Source organism: Lagenorhynchus albirostris, chromosome 6, assembly GCF_949774975.1.
Source record: "Lagenorhynchus albirostris chromosome 6, mLagAlb1.1, whole genome shotgun sequence".
In the NCBI taxonomy this organism is placed as follows: domain Eukaryota; kingdom Metazoa; phylum Chordata; class Mammalia; order Artiodactyla; family Delphinidae; genus Lagenorhynchus; species Lagenorhynchus albirostris.
The window spans coordinates 43646482-43664269 of record NC_083100.1 but is presented as its reverse complement, the minus strand read 5'-3'; the positions used below and the strand labels follow the sequence as shown (position 1 = coordinate 43664269).

Sequence of the window (17788 nt, the reverse complement as noted above, 5' to 3'; positions counted from 1 at the left end):
TATGGCTGAGTAATATTCCATTGTATATATGTGTCACATCTTCTTTATCCATTCGTTTATTTGATTCAGAATAATAGTATAAGCTTTCATCCTATTCTGTGAGTTAATATATTTCACCTATTGATTTTTACTACTGTGAATCAGGATTGTTTGTAACATATATATAACTTTATATAGTAGATGCCTTGTATTGCTCTTCTATATAGCATGGCAGTGATTCCTATCTGTGTATTTTGACTCTTACCTCCTTGGCAGAATATCACTGCTTTGACTGTCATAGGTATTATCACACATAGGTAATTTAGAGCAGTGCATAGAGAAGGGACTTAGAGAACACATGCAGAGATAAATTTATATGTCAGCCAACTAATTGTGTACTTTAAAACATGTCTTTTTATGATGGGTTGGAAAATACTGCAGTTTCATTCCATGATGAAGGTGAAGATCCTCGTTGGCACTGATGTTTTTCTGCATAATTTGCATTGCTTAATTTTAGAGGGAGGTGTGTTTGTCTTGTTCTTCTAGACAGCCGTTTTACACCTTTTCTCCCCCAAATATACTGTCATCATATCAGAGTTTGTGTAGTGCCAGATCCTAAAATAAAAATGCCAAGACTTCGCCCTGTGTTTTAGAAGCAGTTTATAACAGATGTTGCTGTTGCTCTGAGGTTCCTTTAATAAAAAATCTTTAAAAGGACTTGGTATCTTAGAAAACAAAGCTAAGGTTATTTTGCTTTTGAGCTAGAATGGAATTCTCTTTACAGAATTGAGCAGAAAGCTTTTTTCCTTTCGTACAAAATCTAACATTCTGTGTTTTAACATGATGATATAGACATCAGTGCATATTTATGGAACGTGTATACCACATGAAGTATGAACTAATTTTAATGACTACTAAATATATTTGCTGCAGTCTGAAATTGGCATCTTTAAACCATTAAAAAATCTAGAATGTTTTAGTTACTTTATTTTCACTTTACTTACTAGCAGCCTGAAAAGGTGATGGCAAAGCAGATGGAGTTCCTTTGCACCCAAACTGGCTATGACAGACTGCAGCATGCTGAAAGAAGACTGTGTGCAGGACTTTACAGGCAAAGCTCAGAAGAGCACAGCCCTAATGGCTTGACTTCTGATAACACTGATGGACAAGGTACATCTTTAGAGTGACCCACACCTTTAGAGCCAGCTACTCTGTGCACTTCAAAGGGAAACAAAAATTGCTGATTTTTTAAAACTTGATATTTTATGGAGAAGATTATTTTATAGGTTCTCTATCAAAATTAATTTTTAAATTGTCCCTTTTTATAAAAAGGAAAGAATTCTTCCTGCAAATATAACTTGTAGAGTTTTTTTTTAACCTTATTATCCCTAAATAATAGCTGGCACATGTGATTGACATATATTTTGTAGAGGGTGGATGGGAATGGGAGATGTAAACAGTACAGATCATTTTTCCTGAAGAAATGGATTCCATGGGAGATGTTTATCATTTTTTAAAAGATTAAAACTTTGGATTTTTTTAGACTTCATAAACAGATTTGTCTGAAATTTATAACATTTGGTTCCTAAGAGAATGTGGTGACTGCTTCTAAAGTACTATGACAGAGTACAGAGATTTGAAGGACAATATAAGAATGGAGAGACTTGTAGAAATTTTGTCTTCTTTCAGGCTTCACATTGGCCTGTAGTCCCTACGAAAATATTTTGTGTGGTGTATACTTTGGAAATTGTTCTCTTAAACACAGGTGTAGAAAGTTTTGATTCATGAGCATTTTTACCATTTTAAAAATTATTTCATTTTTTTTGTATCCACATGTGAAGAAAATCCCAAGTCATTGTCATTCACTCATTCAACAAATATTTTTTTAGTATCTCCTATGTGCCAGGCACACTTCTAGGCACTGAAAATGCAGCAGTGAATAAGATAAAGCTCCCTGCTCCCTTGGAGCTTGCACTTGAGTGGAGGGAGATGTATAGCATATAGGTATAGAACTAGATCCTCTAGTTTCAAGTAGTGATAGTGTTTGAAGAAAAACAATTTTGTAGGACTTTTTTTTTTATGTATTATTATACTTTTTTCAGAGAGTGGTTACTGTCGTCAAAAAAATAAGTTTTCTTTCTAAGTAAGAATACCATCTTAACCCGCATTCTTTAACTATAGAGTAAAACATTACACATCAGCAGATCAGAGTACTGGCAAAGAACGTTCTTCCTTTTTAAAATATTACAGAAACTTTTTAGTAGAGGTCTTGTTTAACTTCTCTGGTCATCCTTGACAGTTAAGACTGGAGTTAAGGGACTTCCCTGGTGTCGCAGTGGTTAAGAATCCGCCTGCCAGTGCAGGGGACACGGGTTCGAGCCCTGGTCCGGGAAGATCCCACATGCCGTGGAGCAGCTAAGCCCGTGCGCCACAACTGCTGAGCCTGGGCTCTAGAGCCTGCGAGCCACAACTACTGAGGCCCTTGCGCCTGGAGCCTGTGCTCTGCAACAAGAGAAGCCACCACGAGAAGCCCGCGCACTGCAATGAAGAGTAGCCCCTGCTCGCCACAACTAAAGAAAGCCCGCGCGCAACAACGAAGACCCAACACAGCCAAAAATTAATTAATTAATTAGTTAATTTTTTAAAAAAAAGACTGGAGTTAAGATGCAAAGGCATTAATGAAAGATTTGATGACTCTAATTTGTGACCCCAGGATAATCCAGTGTAGGGCAACAATTTGCTAAGTATGATGGATTTAGGTTTATGATAGAGTATGATTTGGCATATGAAACCTTTTTTACCATATCTGTTCTAATTATATTTTTTCGTGGATTTGCCATAGGTTTTGTTGTTGTTGTTGTTCTAGTAATGGGTAATTGGCTTGAAGCCATCTCTGTCTCTGTGGTATTTGTTGTTATGTGGTTAGTGACCTGCCTTGGTAAAATGGTTGCACTAGTAAGAAAATGCCCCACAGAGGTGATGCATTATCTGCCAGAGCTGGGGTGCATACTGGAAATCTCAGTCTTTTCTTTAGTTTGTGATTAGCTCTTCAAAATGTCCTGGCAGAATGGTAGATCTTGAGACTAGCATGAGTTGCCATTTTCCTCCTAAACTATTATTTTAGATATTTCTCCAGCTATTTAAATTCTTCCAGTGCCTGTCGACTTTCCTTACTTATTTCCTAAGGAGTGTTCAGGCGATTTGTGAAAACTTATTTTTAAGAAAAACCATGATGCGTCTTTAATTACTCATATTGCTTTTTTTTTCTTTTCATTAGGCGAAAGACCTTTGAACCTCCGAATGCCTAATTTACAGAACAGACAACTCCATCATTTTGTGGTGGATGGGGAGCTGAGTAGACATTACTCCAGTGAGGCGAAGTCCCACTCATCAGGTGAGAATGTGGGATGTGCTTAGAGGGAGTAATATTTGAATAAAGCATCTTTCCATTCTAATCTCCTAACTTCCACTGTCCCCCTCCTTAAAAAAGGGTCATTACTAATGATGTTACTAGTCCATTTTCTCCCCTTGGAAGTAACAGATTGCTATATTAATAGCCAGTCTTTTTGAGAACATGATATTCCAAAGGACTGACAGGGAAAAGCTCTTGAAGATTGAGATTATTTTGATTAGCTATTACATGAATGGTGACTTTATACACAATTCTGAACCAGATAATAAATGGCTGGTTTCAGTTATATAATTCCCTTTTCCAGCCTTTCATAATATGAAATTGATGGACTATATGTTTGCTGTCCTGCTAAGAAAACCTTGTGTACCAAAATCTAAACTTTTCATGCAGCTGCATTTGGGGGATGATATTTGTATTTCAGAAGTAAACTGAGCTCCATAAAAGGACAAGCTGTTCCTTATTATAGTTTGGTGTTTTCATGTTTTTATCCAAGTAAAGTGAGTTATACAGACTTAAAGTATTAGACACCAACACCATTTGAAAGAATCTGGTATCATTCAATCTTTGAGCTAAAGTAACTTTAGGAGTTACTTGAAGTCACTTGTTTCATCTGTAAAATAGAAATAATTTCTGCCTCATAGAATAGTTATGAGGATTAAACAAGATAGCCTATAGGCATTGCCTGGCTGATAGGAACTCAGTAAATGGTAGCTACTATTTTTATTCTTCTTCTTATGCTGAATTTCTGTATAGAGAGGGAAATTCATGAAGTGAACTGCCTAATTTCAGATAAGCTATTAATGTTGGTTACTTTTCTAGAATCCTTTTTAAAGAGTGTGTGTGTGTGTGTGTGTGTGTGTGTGTGTGTGTGTGTATCCCCCAGTATTAGTACTTCATGTAAATATTACATTTTATTGGCATTCTGTAGTATTTGTTTGAGGTTGAAATAATTATTCATGTAACTCCAAGGAATGAGTCCTGTGAAAATAGAATCTTCATTCTTTTATCCCTATTTCTCCCACCTTAAGGTTTCATGGCTAGAGAAACTTTTAAAAATAGTTCCATGTTTAAACATAGAAGTTGTTTTTCTGCCTCATGTCTTCATTGATAGTAAATATTTTAGACAATAACTTTGTTGTATACGAGTGACCAGTTTTATTTTATATATTTTATGTATCACTTTGGACCAAGCATTAAATAAAAACCAGTAGGTTCTATATGCTGTGTGCTTTATATACATTTTATGATTTAAGTCTCATATCACCCTGTGTAGATACTATCCCCATTTTATAGATGAAGACACTAAGGCTCAGAGAGGTGTGTGACTTGCCCAGAGATGTATACAGCTAGTAATTGGCAGAAATGGAATATAAATCCAGAATCCGAACTCTTAACCTCCACTCTGTAAACATAAAAATTTTATATGGAATTGCAGAGTCATGAATAATTGATACTGCCTGCTTTGGAGTCTGGGGGTTTGTTTTTAAGTTTGTTTTTTTGTATCCATTGATTTAAAATATCAATACATTTTGTGTTTCTCTTTTTATACAGAGAGCCTGGGGATTTTAAAAGACTACCCTCACTCAGCTTTTACTTTAGAAAAGAAAGTCATCAAAACAGAGCCTGAAGATTCAAGATAGCTATGATTCCCCCACTGTTCTCTGGAAATGGCATCAGATTTAAGGATAATGCTCCATCATAGAAATAAGCCTTAATAACCAATGTTGCCTCATTCAGCACAAACAGATTTCATAGCCAAAGCTTAAGGACTGATACGGTAATCTGTGGAAACCAGGAAGACAGAACTACAGCCACAAAAGAAAATTAAGAGAATGTTACAATCTGTAACAGAAATACTGATCCACATTCCTCTGTAAGTCATTTTATGTGGAAAGTCTTACAAATTAATATTGTAAGCATTAATTATTTAAGAATGTACAATGTATTTGTATAATTTATAGAAGTAAAATCTAGATGTTGAGACCTGTTTGGGCCAATAGGTGTGGATACAGTTTATCTTACTTGAAATTTCATTGTCTACTTTAAGTGTGTTTTGCGTAAATATTGTATGTCAGAGTTTAGAATCTTTGCAGTCGTAAAAAAGAAAGTTTAAGTGATGTAGTTATTGGCAAAGTTGTAATGACTTTGGAAAAATGGAAAGCAAATACTCAATTTAAGTCAGGAAAATGTTGTAGATTTAATATCTGATAAAACTGATTTTGTTTAATAGGAAATGTGTCATTTCATAGTAGTCACATGTCATTTTTACTGGCTTAATTAGGCACATAGTCAATAAATACTGGAGTAAGGTCAAAAAAATGAGCAATAGAGTAGAAAAACCTCTCTTACCTAGTTGACCCAGGTTGCATTTTATGATAGCTACTTAAGGTATAACAAAAATAGGAAGCTATTAGTTGGACAGAGAACTAGAAACAAGTGGACAGATGTGTAAAAGCCTTGACTTAAAATTATTATTTCAGAATGTGTTATATAGATTAAGACATAGTAAGTTAACCCTAAATGTGATAAGGATGGTGACTGTTAACAAAGGCTATAATATATAGTAGAGTAAGTACTGTTTTATATCCAGAAATTCTTCTCTACGCACCAGAGTCAGAGAAGCTAGATGGCTCTCCCTGGGGAATGTCTTCCCATGCAGACCATCACAAGTTTAGACAATCAGTGCATCCACATTTGCAGGCATATTTCTATGGAGGTTTAGTTGACACATATTATTTATTTTACAATTTCATTTTCGTATACTTTTCAGATTTATGAATGCAGTTTTTTCTTAAAACTCATTTTAACTTGAAAATCTGTTTTAATTCCCCCTATTTAATTAATGGGTTGTATGCCTATATATGAGGGTGTGCTTAAATGTTAATAACATACTTGCATACTTACTAGAATTTCACATTGGAATCCATAGTGAAAAACAAATACTACTTCTACCAATTTACATTCTTTCTGTTGGTTTAAGAGAAGATGTTTGACAGCTTTACCTACTTCCTCCAGATTCATCTAAACCCAGATATTGCTGAGAAGAGTGTATTGACTTGGAATATGTGTTTTTTGTGTTGTTTTCGGTTCTGCTCTAGGTCATAACTATGTAAAAAATATTAAGTTATAATCTATTATACTAAAATTCATCAGCCAAATGTTAGATGAAATGTCTGCACTGTAGTCTCTGATCACTGTCACATATATAATTCCTTTTTCATTTTGATTTGTAGAATAGCTTTACAGTAGAAACACCAGTAAACAACTTTTATACTATTAAAAGGCTTTTTTTCCTTCCTAAATGTTTTAATTGTACCATAGTGTTTTGCCCACTGAAGAAGCTTTTTATGGACTTTGCAACTTTGTTGCTAGCTTGAGGTTGATTATTGTGATTGTATTGTTCACTGTGCATAGAAATAGTATGAATACGATTTACATAGATTGTTCAGTTTTTAATATTAGCCATAGAACTGGTTAGTATCTCAGTAGTTTCATGAAACGTTTCCTGTATTCTAATCTATTTTGAGAAATTCTGTGGGTTTTTTTTAATTGTGTCTTATGGTTCAAGTTTGTAGATTTTAATAAGCAAAAATTTTTAAAGATGTGGTAATCTTACAACTAATATTTATCTGTCTTTCATGACCGCACAAACTGCATCTTTAAATCCATAAATAAGTTTCCTTAAGTATCATACTTTTCTGGTCTTTCATGCTTAGTGATAAGGGGGAAGCACAAGAAAAATTTCAGTAGAATACAGTTTTTATTTTGTAAACACTAATGTATTAAAATTGCTATACATTGAAGCAAATAATATATTTTTATTTGAATTGTATATATGAATTGGATGTTATAACTAGTTGATTTTTTTCATTGTGTTAGAGGTATTTTCACTGAACAAGGTCAATTGGTTACCTCAGTATTACAACCAATATAGTCCAAGGGACCATTTCTCCCCAAGTCTGTTTTGTACTTTATTACGTGAAGTCTGCGTTTCTGTGACTATTAAAGCTGTTGGTGACGTGGGATGAGTGCAGTTGCTTCCTGTGGCAATAAAGACTTTGTGTGCCCCACGTATCTCTGTTTATAGAGCTTTCTGCATAGCACTCCTCACAGCCTACCTGTCTCCCCTCTCTCATTTGGTCTGGGCTTGAGTGTTAGGGGCCAGGGGCTTATTATACCTTAAGACTAAATATTATTGTCAGCTACCTTCATTTTTATAAAGTTATTTGGCAGACAGGTACTCTGGTCTGTCAGAGAGAGAATTTGGTTTATTTTGTTCTCACTTAAGAGAATGTTACAAAGACATTTTGAAAACTACCCACCATGTCTAACCAACTAAATTAATAAATAAAAGGGGGAACATTAGGATTTAACATTCATGATATGCTAATATTTGCAAAGTCTTAATGTGATTTGGTCTCAGTATTAAGGGCTAATTATATGAAATTCAACTAACCTGTGGTAGAGAATTAGCAGAAGCTTTGCAACAAAGTGCAAAAATAGTGCTGAAGCCACACGCTCACTGAGCTGATGGCTCAGCTTCAAAAATAGTGCTGAGCCACACACTCAGGTGAGGGTGGAGGCCACAGAAGAAATATAAGACATGGTCTTTGCCCTTTGGGAACCCAGTACCTAGTTGAATGGGAACTATTACCACTCAGATAAAATCCAACTTTCAGTGTGTTACAGAGGGATGAATAAGGAACTGACATTTAACTGCATTCTGTGTTCAGTAGGTATTATGGTAGTAGATACTTTACAGGTGAAAGAAAGCACATTTAGTGAGTGAGACTCGAGATCAGCCAGGACTGGAATAGTTAACAGAAAGAGATGGGGTGTGCTTATAAAGTCATAATGGTAGTACATTTCAACTTGAGGTCACTTTTTAAAAAATTATTAAGCTGAATGCTTGAAAATAACGCTTGCCATGAATAATCATTCTTTTGACAGTCCCGTTGAACCTATCAGAAAGCAGGGGGAAAAAGTGCTTTTTCCTGTCCTTAATTAGTAAAACCACTTGGGTAAAAGCTTTAAGATTTGGTGACTATGAGCACCTAGTGTGCCTTTACAATTATAGTTGATGGTATTGAAAGACTTGAAACCTAAATAAGCATGCAAGGAATTTCCTAACACATGGTCTGCTCACTTGGCTACTCAAATGTTTTAAGTATTACTGACACAGTACCCATTTTGCTGATGACTTCACTTAATACTGCACTGAGTCTTCAAAAGAAAATCAACAAGACATTAACCTAATGAAACTAGGAGGTCTGTCTCTTATAGGAAATGAATTCAGTTAGTAAAAAGCTGAAGTTAGAATTGAGCAAACGTGTTGTGTTTGTAACAGCTTGAAGCATAAGACCAAATATGGTAGCTGCTATTTAAATAAAAACCAACTTATGGCCCAGCTGTGTGCATGGGTGGCATTTCAGGGAATACAGGCTTATTTATTTGTTATCTGTGGGTGTTCTCATAAATGAGATTCTCAAGTGGGCCTCCAAAGTTAATAAAAGAATGATCCAATGTCCAGAAATTTGTTTTTATTGTAAATATGTTTAATCTCAAAAATCCTTCCTGTTGACTGTTTCTTTAGTGACTCTATGATTCTTATTTTACATAGGAGTGATCAAAAGCTAAATGCCAGTGTTTTTCTTACTTTCTCAGTATGCAGTAGTTAAAGCTTTAAAACCTCTTCTCTGGCCTTTGTTTCTACTGACCTACGAAATTTTTTTAAAAAGGAAAAAAACACCTCTATGGTGTTTTAAACTTTTTATGCAGAGCTAATCAGAAATTTATTTTGTAAGTTCACAATCAACTGATAAAGTTAGAATCCAAAAACTTACTGTGTTTAACTTTTTAAGTTCAACATAAATCTTTTTCTATCCATGTTTATTTATTTTAAAATTTTTATTATAGTTGCTTTACAACATTGTGTTAGTTTCTACTGCACAACAAAGTGAATCAGCTATATGTATACATCTATCCCCTCTTTTTTGGATTTCCTTCCCATTTAGGTCACCACAGAGCACTGAGTAGAGTTCCCTGTGCTATACAGTAGGTTCTCATTAGTTATCTATTTTATACATAGTATCAATAGCAATTTTACGGGAACTATGAATAATGGTTGATTCCATTTACAAAATTGGTTAAGATCCTTTATATTTTTATTCTTTCATATTCTGCCTGTCTTCTAAGGGCCACAACATTTTGAAGTATTAAAACAATATCCTATTGAATTCTGGGTCTCCTGGATGTATCTGTTTGGTCACAGTTTCCAAGGTTTTATTGTTCTGACAGCTAAATAATCTACTTCCAAGTATTGCTCCCAATAAGGTTAAAGGTCTATTCTTTACCAGTTCATCTTCAGTTAAAGGAAATTTTTATGACATTTTTGTAGCAATTGCATAAAACTCGCAAGAGAAATGCGAATTCTGTGATTCATCAGAAACGAATCACAAAAAATGCTGATCTTAGTTTTATTTCAACATCCATATCAAATGTTTAGTTATGATCCTTTTTCTGTTGCCTCTAATTTTTTTGTACTGTATTATACAATTGCTGTCTGTTTAAGTTTTCCAGTGTAACTTCTCAAAAGAATTGACTTCTTCAGAATCTCGGAAATAGAGTTAATTGAATGCTGCCATCAAACATAATATTGCAAAATGCAGATTAAGTACATATAACACTGGTTTAAGATGGTAGCGCCAAACAAGTGTTACAATCAACCCAAGAATTTTTGTCATCAGCCTATTAAGAGTGACAAACTTTGTGAATTTCCTGGTAGTCCAAACAATTTGGTAATCAACCCAGGCTAGTTTTGCTGTGGGTGAGTACCAGTGACGGTATAAGTTAGATTGTGCTTCATATTTACACATTCTGAAACCTTATGAGTCATCTTTGCATTAAAAGCTTGCACCTCATAAATTTATGCTAAAAGTGCCGTGTTCAACACCCACACACAATCCTAAGCAAATAAGGCCATTCTCATGTAACTGTCACAGACACCCTCTGCTGACAGGTCACTAAGGCTCAAGTATGTAGGAAGGTATTTAAGTAGTGCACACGTAGGTGGAATCTTAGTGGTAACCGGCTCAGCAGAGGCATTTTATAATTTTCTGAGACTACCTACCATCCTCAACTGTGAACTGTTAAGCCAAACATCTGTGGTCTAGCCCCATGCCCTGCCATTTAGTATCCTTCCCAGAAGACAAAGTGATATTTTGGTAGCATGTTCTCATACTGTGGGTCCTCCAGAGTCACATCATTTTAGTTATAATTCCAAAAAGGAGTACACACTTTCTACCCTCAGGTCTCTGACAACATAATGTAAGGATGTTTTCCATCAGCAGTTAAAATGGACTAGGTCATCTTTTTCCTTTCTGAAATCAGCCAGTTATTCTATCATCAGAACATGCCCATACATTGATGAGTGAATTTCTTCTGCATGCGTCAGCTAATTCTCAAATTGGAGCACATCTTTCTGAGTTTTACTTATGGGAAGACAGCTTGTGTAAAATAAGACAGACATATCACAGATATAACCAGGTACTTAACTCCAATTCTTAGAATATTAAAAAGCAATATCCACTTGTTAAAAAGATTAACATGGAAGGGGAAGTAAATTTTAGGTTACCTAACTTATTCAAAGAGAAGAAAAAAAATAATATATTGTAATATTTAAAAGTGAGGAGAGAGATCTAATTTCCCAAGATTTTAACTATTATGTATATAATAGTTTATAGGAAAAATATGTCACTTGTATGCTCCTTTATTAAAAAGACAACTAGTTCTGCTTTGCAAAGCACATGATCTAAAACAGGCTTATATTTCTAGTGACAGTTGTAGTAGTGCCATATATCAAATTTACCATTTTCTAGCACTGGGCTAACTGCTGTACATTTAATCCTCTCTGCAACTCCAGGAGGTAATTATTATTACCCTCATTTTACAGATGAGGAAACAGAGGTCTCCAGATTAGGTAATTAGTTATCACACCCCTAGTAAGTAGTAACTTGGGCCAGTCCACTTGTTGGATGCCAGTCCCTGTGCACACTAACCTGTCAAATTTCCTCTCAACTGAGTGGCCTATACTGTATAAACACTTTGAAATGCAGATACAGCTTAAATATACACATGTATAGAAACTACTGGGCCAAGACATGGAAAGAACCTAAATGTCCCTTGACAGAGCAATGGATAAAGATGTGGTGTTTATATACAATGGAATATTACTAAGCCATAAAAAAGAATGAACTAGGGCTTCCCTGGTGGCGCAGTGGTTGAGAGTCCACCTGCCAATGCAGGGGACGCGGGTTCGTGCCCCGGTCCGGGAAGATCCCACATGCGGTGGAGCAGCTAGGACCATGAGCCATGGCCACTGAGCCTGCGCATCCGGAGCCTGTGCTCTGCAATGGGAGAGGCCACAATAGTGAGAGGCCCGCGTACCGCAAAAAAAAAAAAAAAAAAAAAAAGAACTAATGCCATTTGCAGCAACATGGATGGACCTAGAGATTATCATACTAAGTGAAGTAAGTCAGAAAGACAAATACCATATGGTATCACTTATATGTGGAATCTAAGATACAACACAAATGGGCTTCCCTGGTGGCACAGTCGTTAAGAATCCGCCTGCCAAGGCAGGGGACACGGGTTCAAGCCCTGGTCTGGGAAGATCCCACATGCCATGGAGCAACCAAGCCCGTGTACCACAACTACTGAGCCTGCGCTCTAGAGCCCACAAGTCACAACTGCTGAAGCCCGTGCGCCTAGAACCCGTGCTCTGCAACAAGAGAAGCCACCACAACGAGAAGCCTGCACACTGCAATGAAGAGTAGCCCCCACTCACCACAACTAAAGAAGCCTGTGCGCAGCAACGAAGACCCAATGCAGCCAAAAATAAAAATAAATAAATAAATAAGTTTAAAACAAATATGACACAAATGAACATATCTACAAAACAGAAACAGACTCACAGATATAGAGAACAGATGTGTGGTTGCCAAGGGGGAGGGGAGGTAGGGGAGGGAAGGATTGGGAGTTTGGGATTAGCAGATGCAATCTAGTATGTCTAGGATGGATAAACCACAAGGTCCTACTGTATAGCACAGGAAATTATATTCAGTATCCTGTGATAAACCATAATGGAAACAAATATGAAAAATATATAAATGTATAACTGAATCACTTTGCTGTACAGCAGAAATTCACTCAACACTGTAAATCAACTATACTTCAATAAAAACCTTTTTTTAAAAACTGGAAAAAATTATCAATAGTTATCTTGGGCAGAGTAGAAGGACGTGCCCTCACTCCCTCTTGTGAGAGCACTGGAATCACAAATAACTGCTGAACAGTCATTGATAGGAAGACACTATAACTCACCAAAAAAGATACCCCACATACAGACACAGGAGAAACCACAATGAGACAGTAGGAGGGGCGCAATCACAATAAAATTGAATCCCATAACTGCTGGGTGGGTGACTCACAAACTGGGGAACTCTTATACCACAGAAGTCCACCCACTGGAATGAAGGTTCTGAGCCCCATGTCAGGCTTCCCAACCTGGGGGTCCAGCAACAGGAGGAGGAATTCCTAGAGAATCAGACTTTGAAGTCTAGGGGATTTGATTGCAGGACTTCGACAGGACTGGGGGAAACAGAGACTTCACTCTTGGAGGGCACACACAAATAGTGTGCACATCAGGACCCAGGGGAAAGAGCAGTGACCCCATAGGAGACTGAATCAGACCTACCTGCTAGTGTTGGAGGGTCTCCTGCCGAGGTGGGGGGGTGGCTGTGGCTCACTGCAGGGACAAGGACACTGGCAGCAGAAGTTCTGGGAAGTACTCCTTGGTGTGAGCCCTCCCAGAGTCTGCCATTAGCCCCACCAAAGAGCCAGGTAGGCTGCAGTGCTGGGTCACCTCAAGCCAAACAGAGAGGGAACCCAGCCCCACTCATCAGCAGACAAGCAGATTAAATATTTACTGAGTTCTGCCCACCAGAGCAATACCCAGCTGTACACACCACCAGACCCTCCCATCAGGAAGCTTGCATAGCCTCATGCACCAGAGGGCAGACAGCAGAAGCAAGAAGAACTACAATTCTGCAGCCTGTGGAATGAAAACCACATTCACAGAAAGACAGACAAAATGAAAAGGCAGAAGACTATGTACCAGATGAAGGAACAAGATAAAACCCCAGAAAAACAATTAAATGAAGTGGAGATAGGCAACCTTCCAGAAAAAGAATTCGGAATGATGATAGTGAAGATGATCCAGGACCTCGGAAAAAGAATGGAGGCAAAGATTGAGAAGATGCAAGAAATGTTTAACAAAGACCTAGAAGAATTAAAGAACAAACAGACAGAGATGAACAATATAATAACTGAAATGAAAAGTACACTAGAAGGAATCAATAGCAGAATAACTGAGGCAGAAGAATGGATAAGTGACCGGGAAGACAATATGGTGGAACTCACAGCTGTGGAACAGAATAAAGAAAAAAGAATTAAAAGAAATGACGACAGCCTAAGAGACCTCTGGGACAACATTAAATGCAACAATATTTGCATTATAGGGGTCCCAGAAGGAGACAAGAGAGAGAAAGGACCCGAGAAAATATTTGAAGAGATTATAGTCGAAAACTTCCCTAACATGGGAAAGGAAATAGCCACCCAAGTCCAGGAAGTGCAGAGAGTCCCAGGCAGGATAAACCCAAGGAGAAAAACGCTGAGACACATAGTAATCAAATTGACAAAAATTAAAGACAAAAATTATTAAAAGCGACAAAGGAAAAGCAACAAATAACATACAAGGGAACTCCCATACAGTTAACAGGTGATTTCTCAGCACAAACTCTACAAGCCAGAAGGGAGTGGCACAATACGTGTAAAGGGATGAAAGGGAAGAACCTACAACCAAGATTACTCTGCCTGGCAAGGATCTCATTCAGATTCGATGCAGAAATCAAAAGCTTTACAGACAAGCAAAAGCTAAGAGAATTCAGCACCACCAAACGAGCTCTACAACAAACGCTAAAGGAACTTCTCTAAGTGGGAAACGCAAGAGAAGAAACGGACCTACAAAACAAACCCAAAACAATTAAGAAAATGGTCATATGAACATACATATCGATAATTACCTTAACCGTGAATGGATTAAATGCTCCAACCAAAAGACACAGGCTTGCTGAATGGATACAAAAACAAGACCCATATATATGCTGTCTACAAGAGACCCACTTCAGACCTAGGGACACATACAGCCTGAAAGTGAGGGGATGGAAAAAGATATTCCATGCAAATGGAAATCAAAAGAAAGCTGGAGTAGCAGTACTCATATCAGATAAAATCGACTTTAAAATAAAGAATGTTACAAGAGTACATTGTAGTACAAGAGTACTTGTAGTACAAGACACTACATAATGATCAAGGGGTCAGTCCAAGAAGAAGATAAAACAATTATAAATATATATGCACCCAACATAGGAGCACCTCAATACATAAGGCAACTGCTAACAGCTATAAAAGAGGAAATCAACAGTAACACAATGATAGTGGGGGACTTTAACACCTCACTTACACCAATGGACAGATCATCCAAACAGAAAATTACTGAGGAAACACAAGCTTTGAATGACACAATAGACCAGATAGATTTAATTGATATTTATAGGACATTCCATCCCAAAACAGCAGATTACACTTTCTTCTCAAGTGTGCACAGAACATTCTCCAGGATAGATCACATCTTGGGTCACAAATCAAGCCTCAGTAAATTTAAGAAAACTGAAATCATATCAAGCATCTTTTCCGACCACAACGCTATGAGATTAGAAATCAATTACAGGGAAAAAACCAAAGAAAACATAAACACATGGAGACTAAACAATACGTTACTAAATAACCAAGAGATCACTGAAGAAATCAAAGGGTATATCAAAAAATACCTAGAGGGCTTCCCTGGTGGCGCAATGGTTGAGAGTCCGCCTGCTGATGCAGGGACACGGGTTTGTACCCCGGTCCGGGAAGATCCCACATGCCATGCAGCGGCTGGGCCCGTGAGCCATGGCCGCTGAGCCTGCGCGTCTGGAGCCTGTGCTCTGCAACGGGAGAGGCCACAACAGTGAGAGGCCTGCGTACCGCAAAAAAAAAAAAAAAAACAACAAAAAAAACAGAAAAACCTAGAGACAAATGACAACGAAAACATGACAATCCAAAACCTATGGGATGCAACAAAAGTAGTTCTAAGAGGGAAGTTTATAGCAATACAATCGTACCTCAAGGAACTAGAAAAATCCCAAATAAACAATCTAACCTTACACCTAAAGGAACTAGAGAAAGAAGAATAAGCCCAAAGTTAGCAGGAGGAAAGAAATCATATAGATCAGGGCAGAAATAAATGAAATAGAAACAAAGAAAACAATAGCAAAGATGAATATAAAACTAAAAGCTGGTTCTTTGAGAAGATAAACAAAATTGATAAATCTTTAGCCAGACTCATCAAGAAAAAGAGGGAGAGGACTCAAATCAATAAAATTAGAAATGAAAAAGGAGAAGTTACAACAGACACTGCAGAAATACAAAGCATCCTAAGAGACTACTACAAGCAACTCTATGCCAGTAAAATGGACAACCTGAAAGAAATGGGCAAATTCTTGGAAAGATATAACCTTCCAAGACTGAACCAAGAAGAAATAGAAAATATGAACAGACCGATCACAAGTAATGATATTGAAACTGTGATTAAAAGTCTTCCAACAAACAAAAGTTCAGGACCAGATGGCTTCACAGGTGAATTCTATCAAACATTTAGACAAGAGCTAACACCCACCCTTCTCAAATCTTTCAAAAAATTGCAGAGGAAGGAACACTCCTAAACTCATTCTATGAGGCCACCATCACCCTGATACCAAAACCAGGCAGAGATACTACAGAAAAAGAAAATTACAGACCAATATCACCCATGAATACAGATGCAAAAATCCTCAACAAAATACTAGCAAACAGAATCCAACAACACATTAAAAGGATCAGACACCATGATCAAGTGGGATTTATCCCAGGGATGCAAGGATTCTTCAATATACGCAAATCAATCAATGTGATACACCATATTAACAAAGTGAAGAAGAAAAACCATATGATCATCTCAATACATGCAGAAAAAGCTTTTGACAAAATTCAACACTCATTTATGATAAAAACTCTCCAGAAAGTTGGCATAGAGGGAACCTACCTCAACATAATAAAGGCCATATATGATAAACCCATAGCAAACATCATTCTCAATGGTGAAAAACTGAAAGCATTTCCTCTAAGATCAGGAACAAGACAAGGAAGTCCACTCTCGCCACTATTATTCAACATAGTTTTGGAAGTCCTAGCCACAGCAATCAGAGAAGAAAAAGAAGTAACAGGAATACAAATTGGAAAAGAAGAAGTAAAACTGTCACTGTTTGCAGATGACATGATACTATACATAGAGAATCCTAAAGATGCCACCAGAAAACTACTAGAGCTAATCAGTGAATTTGGTAAAGTTGCAGGATACAAAATTAATGCATAGAAATCTCTTGCATTCCTATACACTAACAACAAAAGATCAGAAAGAAATTAAGGAAACAATCCCATTCACCACTGCAACAAAAAGAATAAAATACCTAGGAATAAACTCACCTAAGGAGGTAAAAGACCTGTACTCAGAAAACTGTAAGACACTGATGAAAGAAATCAAAGATGACACAAAGAGATGGAGAGATATTCCATGTTCTTGGATTGGAAGAATCAACATTGTGAAAATGACTATACTACCCAAAGCAATCTACAGATTCAATGCAATCCCTGTTAAATTACCAATGGCATTTTTTACAGAACTAGAACAAAAAACCTTAAAATTTGTATGGAGACACAAAAGACCCCAAATAACCAAAGCAATCTTGAGGGGAAAAAATGGAGCTGGAGGAATCAGACTCCCTGACTTCAGACTATACTACAAAGCTCCAGTAATCAAGACAATATGGTACTGGCACAAAAACAGAAATATAGATGAATGTAACAGGATAGAAAGCCCAGAGATAAACCCACGCACCCATGGTCAACTAATCTATGACAAAGGAGGCAAGGATATACAATGGAGAAAAGACAGTCTCTTCAATAAGTGGTGCTGGGGGGCTTCCCTGGTGGCACAGTGGTTGGGAGTCTGCCTGGCAATGCAGGGGGCATGGGTTCGAGCCCTGGTCTGAGATCCCACATGCCACGGAGCAACTGAGCCCGTGTGTCACAACTACTGAGCCTGTGCTCTAGAGCCCGCGAGCCACAACTACTGAAGCCCATATGCCACAGCTGCTGAAGCCTGCACACCTAGAGCCCATGCTCTGCAACAGGAGAGGCCACCGC

At 37.3% G+C, this 17788-nt stretch overlaps 1 protein-coding gene and 1 long non-coding RNA gene across 7 annotated transcripts in view; one reads left to right on the top strand and one right to left on the bottom strand.

The window, feature by feature from the left end:
- NAB1 (NGFI-A binding protein 1) overlaps positions 1 to 7461 on the top strand; it is a 44775-nt gene extending 37314 nt beyond the window's left edge. For 4 of the 5 annotated variants that reach the window (XM_060152430.1, XM_060152432.1, XM_060152433.1 and 1 more), the window contains 3 exons: positions 987 to 1149; positions 3257 to 3373; positions 4943 to 7461. In XM_060152430.1, coding sequence (XP_060008413.1) covers positions 987 to 1149; positions 3257 to 3373; positions 4943 to 5031 — 369 coding nt within the window. In that variant the 3' untranslated portion in view covers positions 5032 to 7461. The remainder of the gene's footprint in view (positions 1 to 986; positions 1150 to 3256; positions 3374 to 4942) is intronic. The other variant, XM_060152431.1, reaches the window with a different exon arrangement.
- LOC132522215 (uncharacterized) overlaps positions 1 to 17788 on the bottom strand; it is a 116479-nt gene that overhangs the window by 33013 nt on the left and 65678 nt on the right. The window contains exon 1 of one of the 2 annotated variants that reach the window (XR_009541117.1): positions 15340 to 15430. The exons of the other annotated variant lie outside the window; for it this stretch is intronic. This is a non-coding gene — a long non-coding RNA (uncharacterized LOC132522215). Of the gene's footprint in view, positions 1 to 15339; positions 15431 to 17788 lie in introns of those variants that run through there. 2 annotated transcript variants of the gene reach the window in all.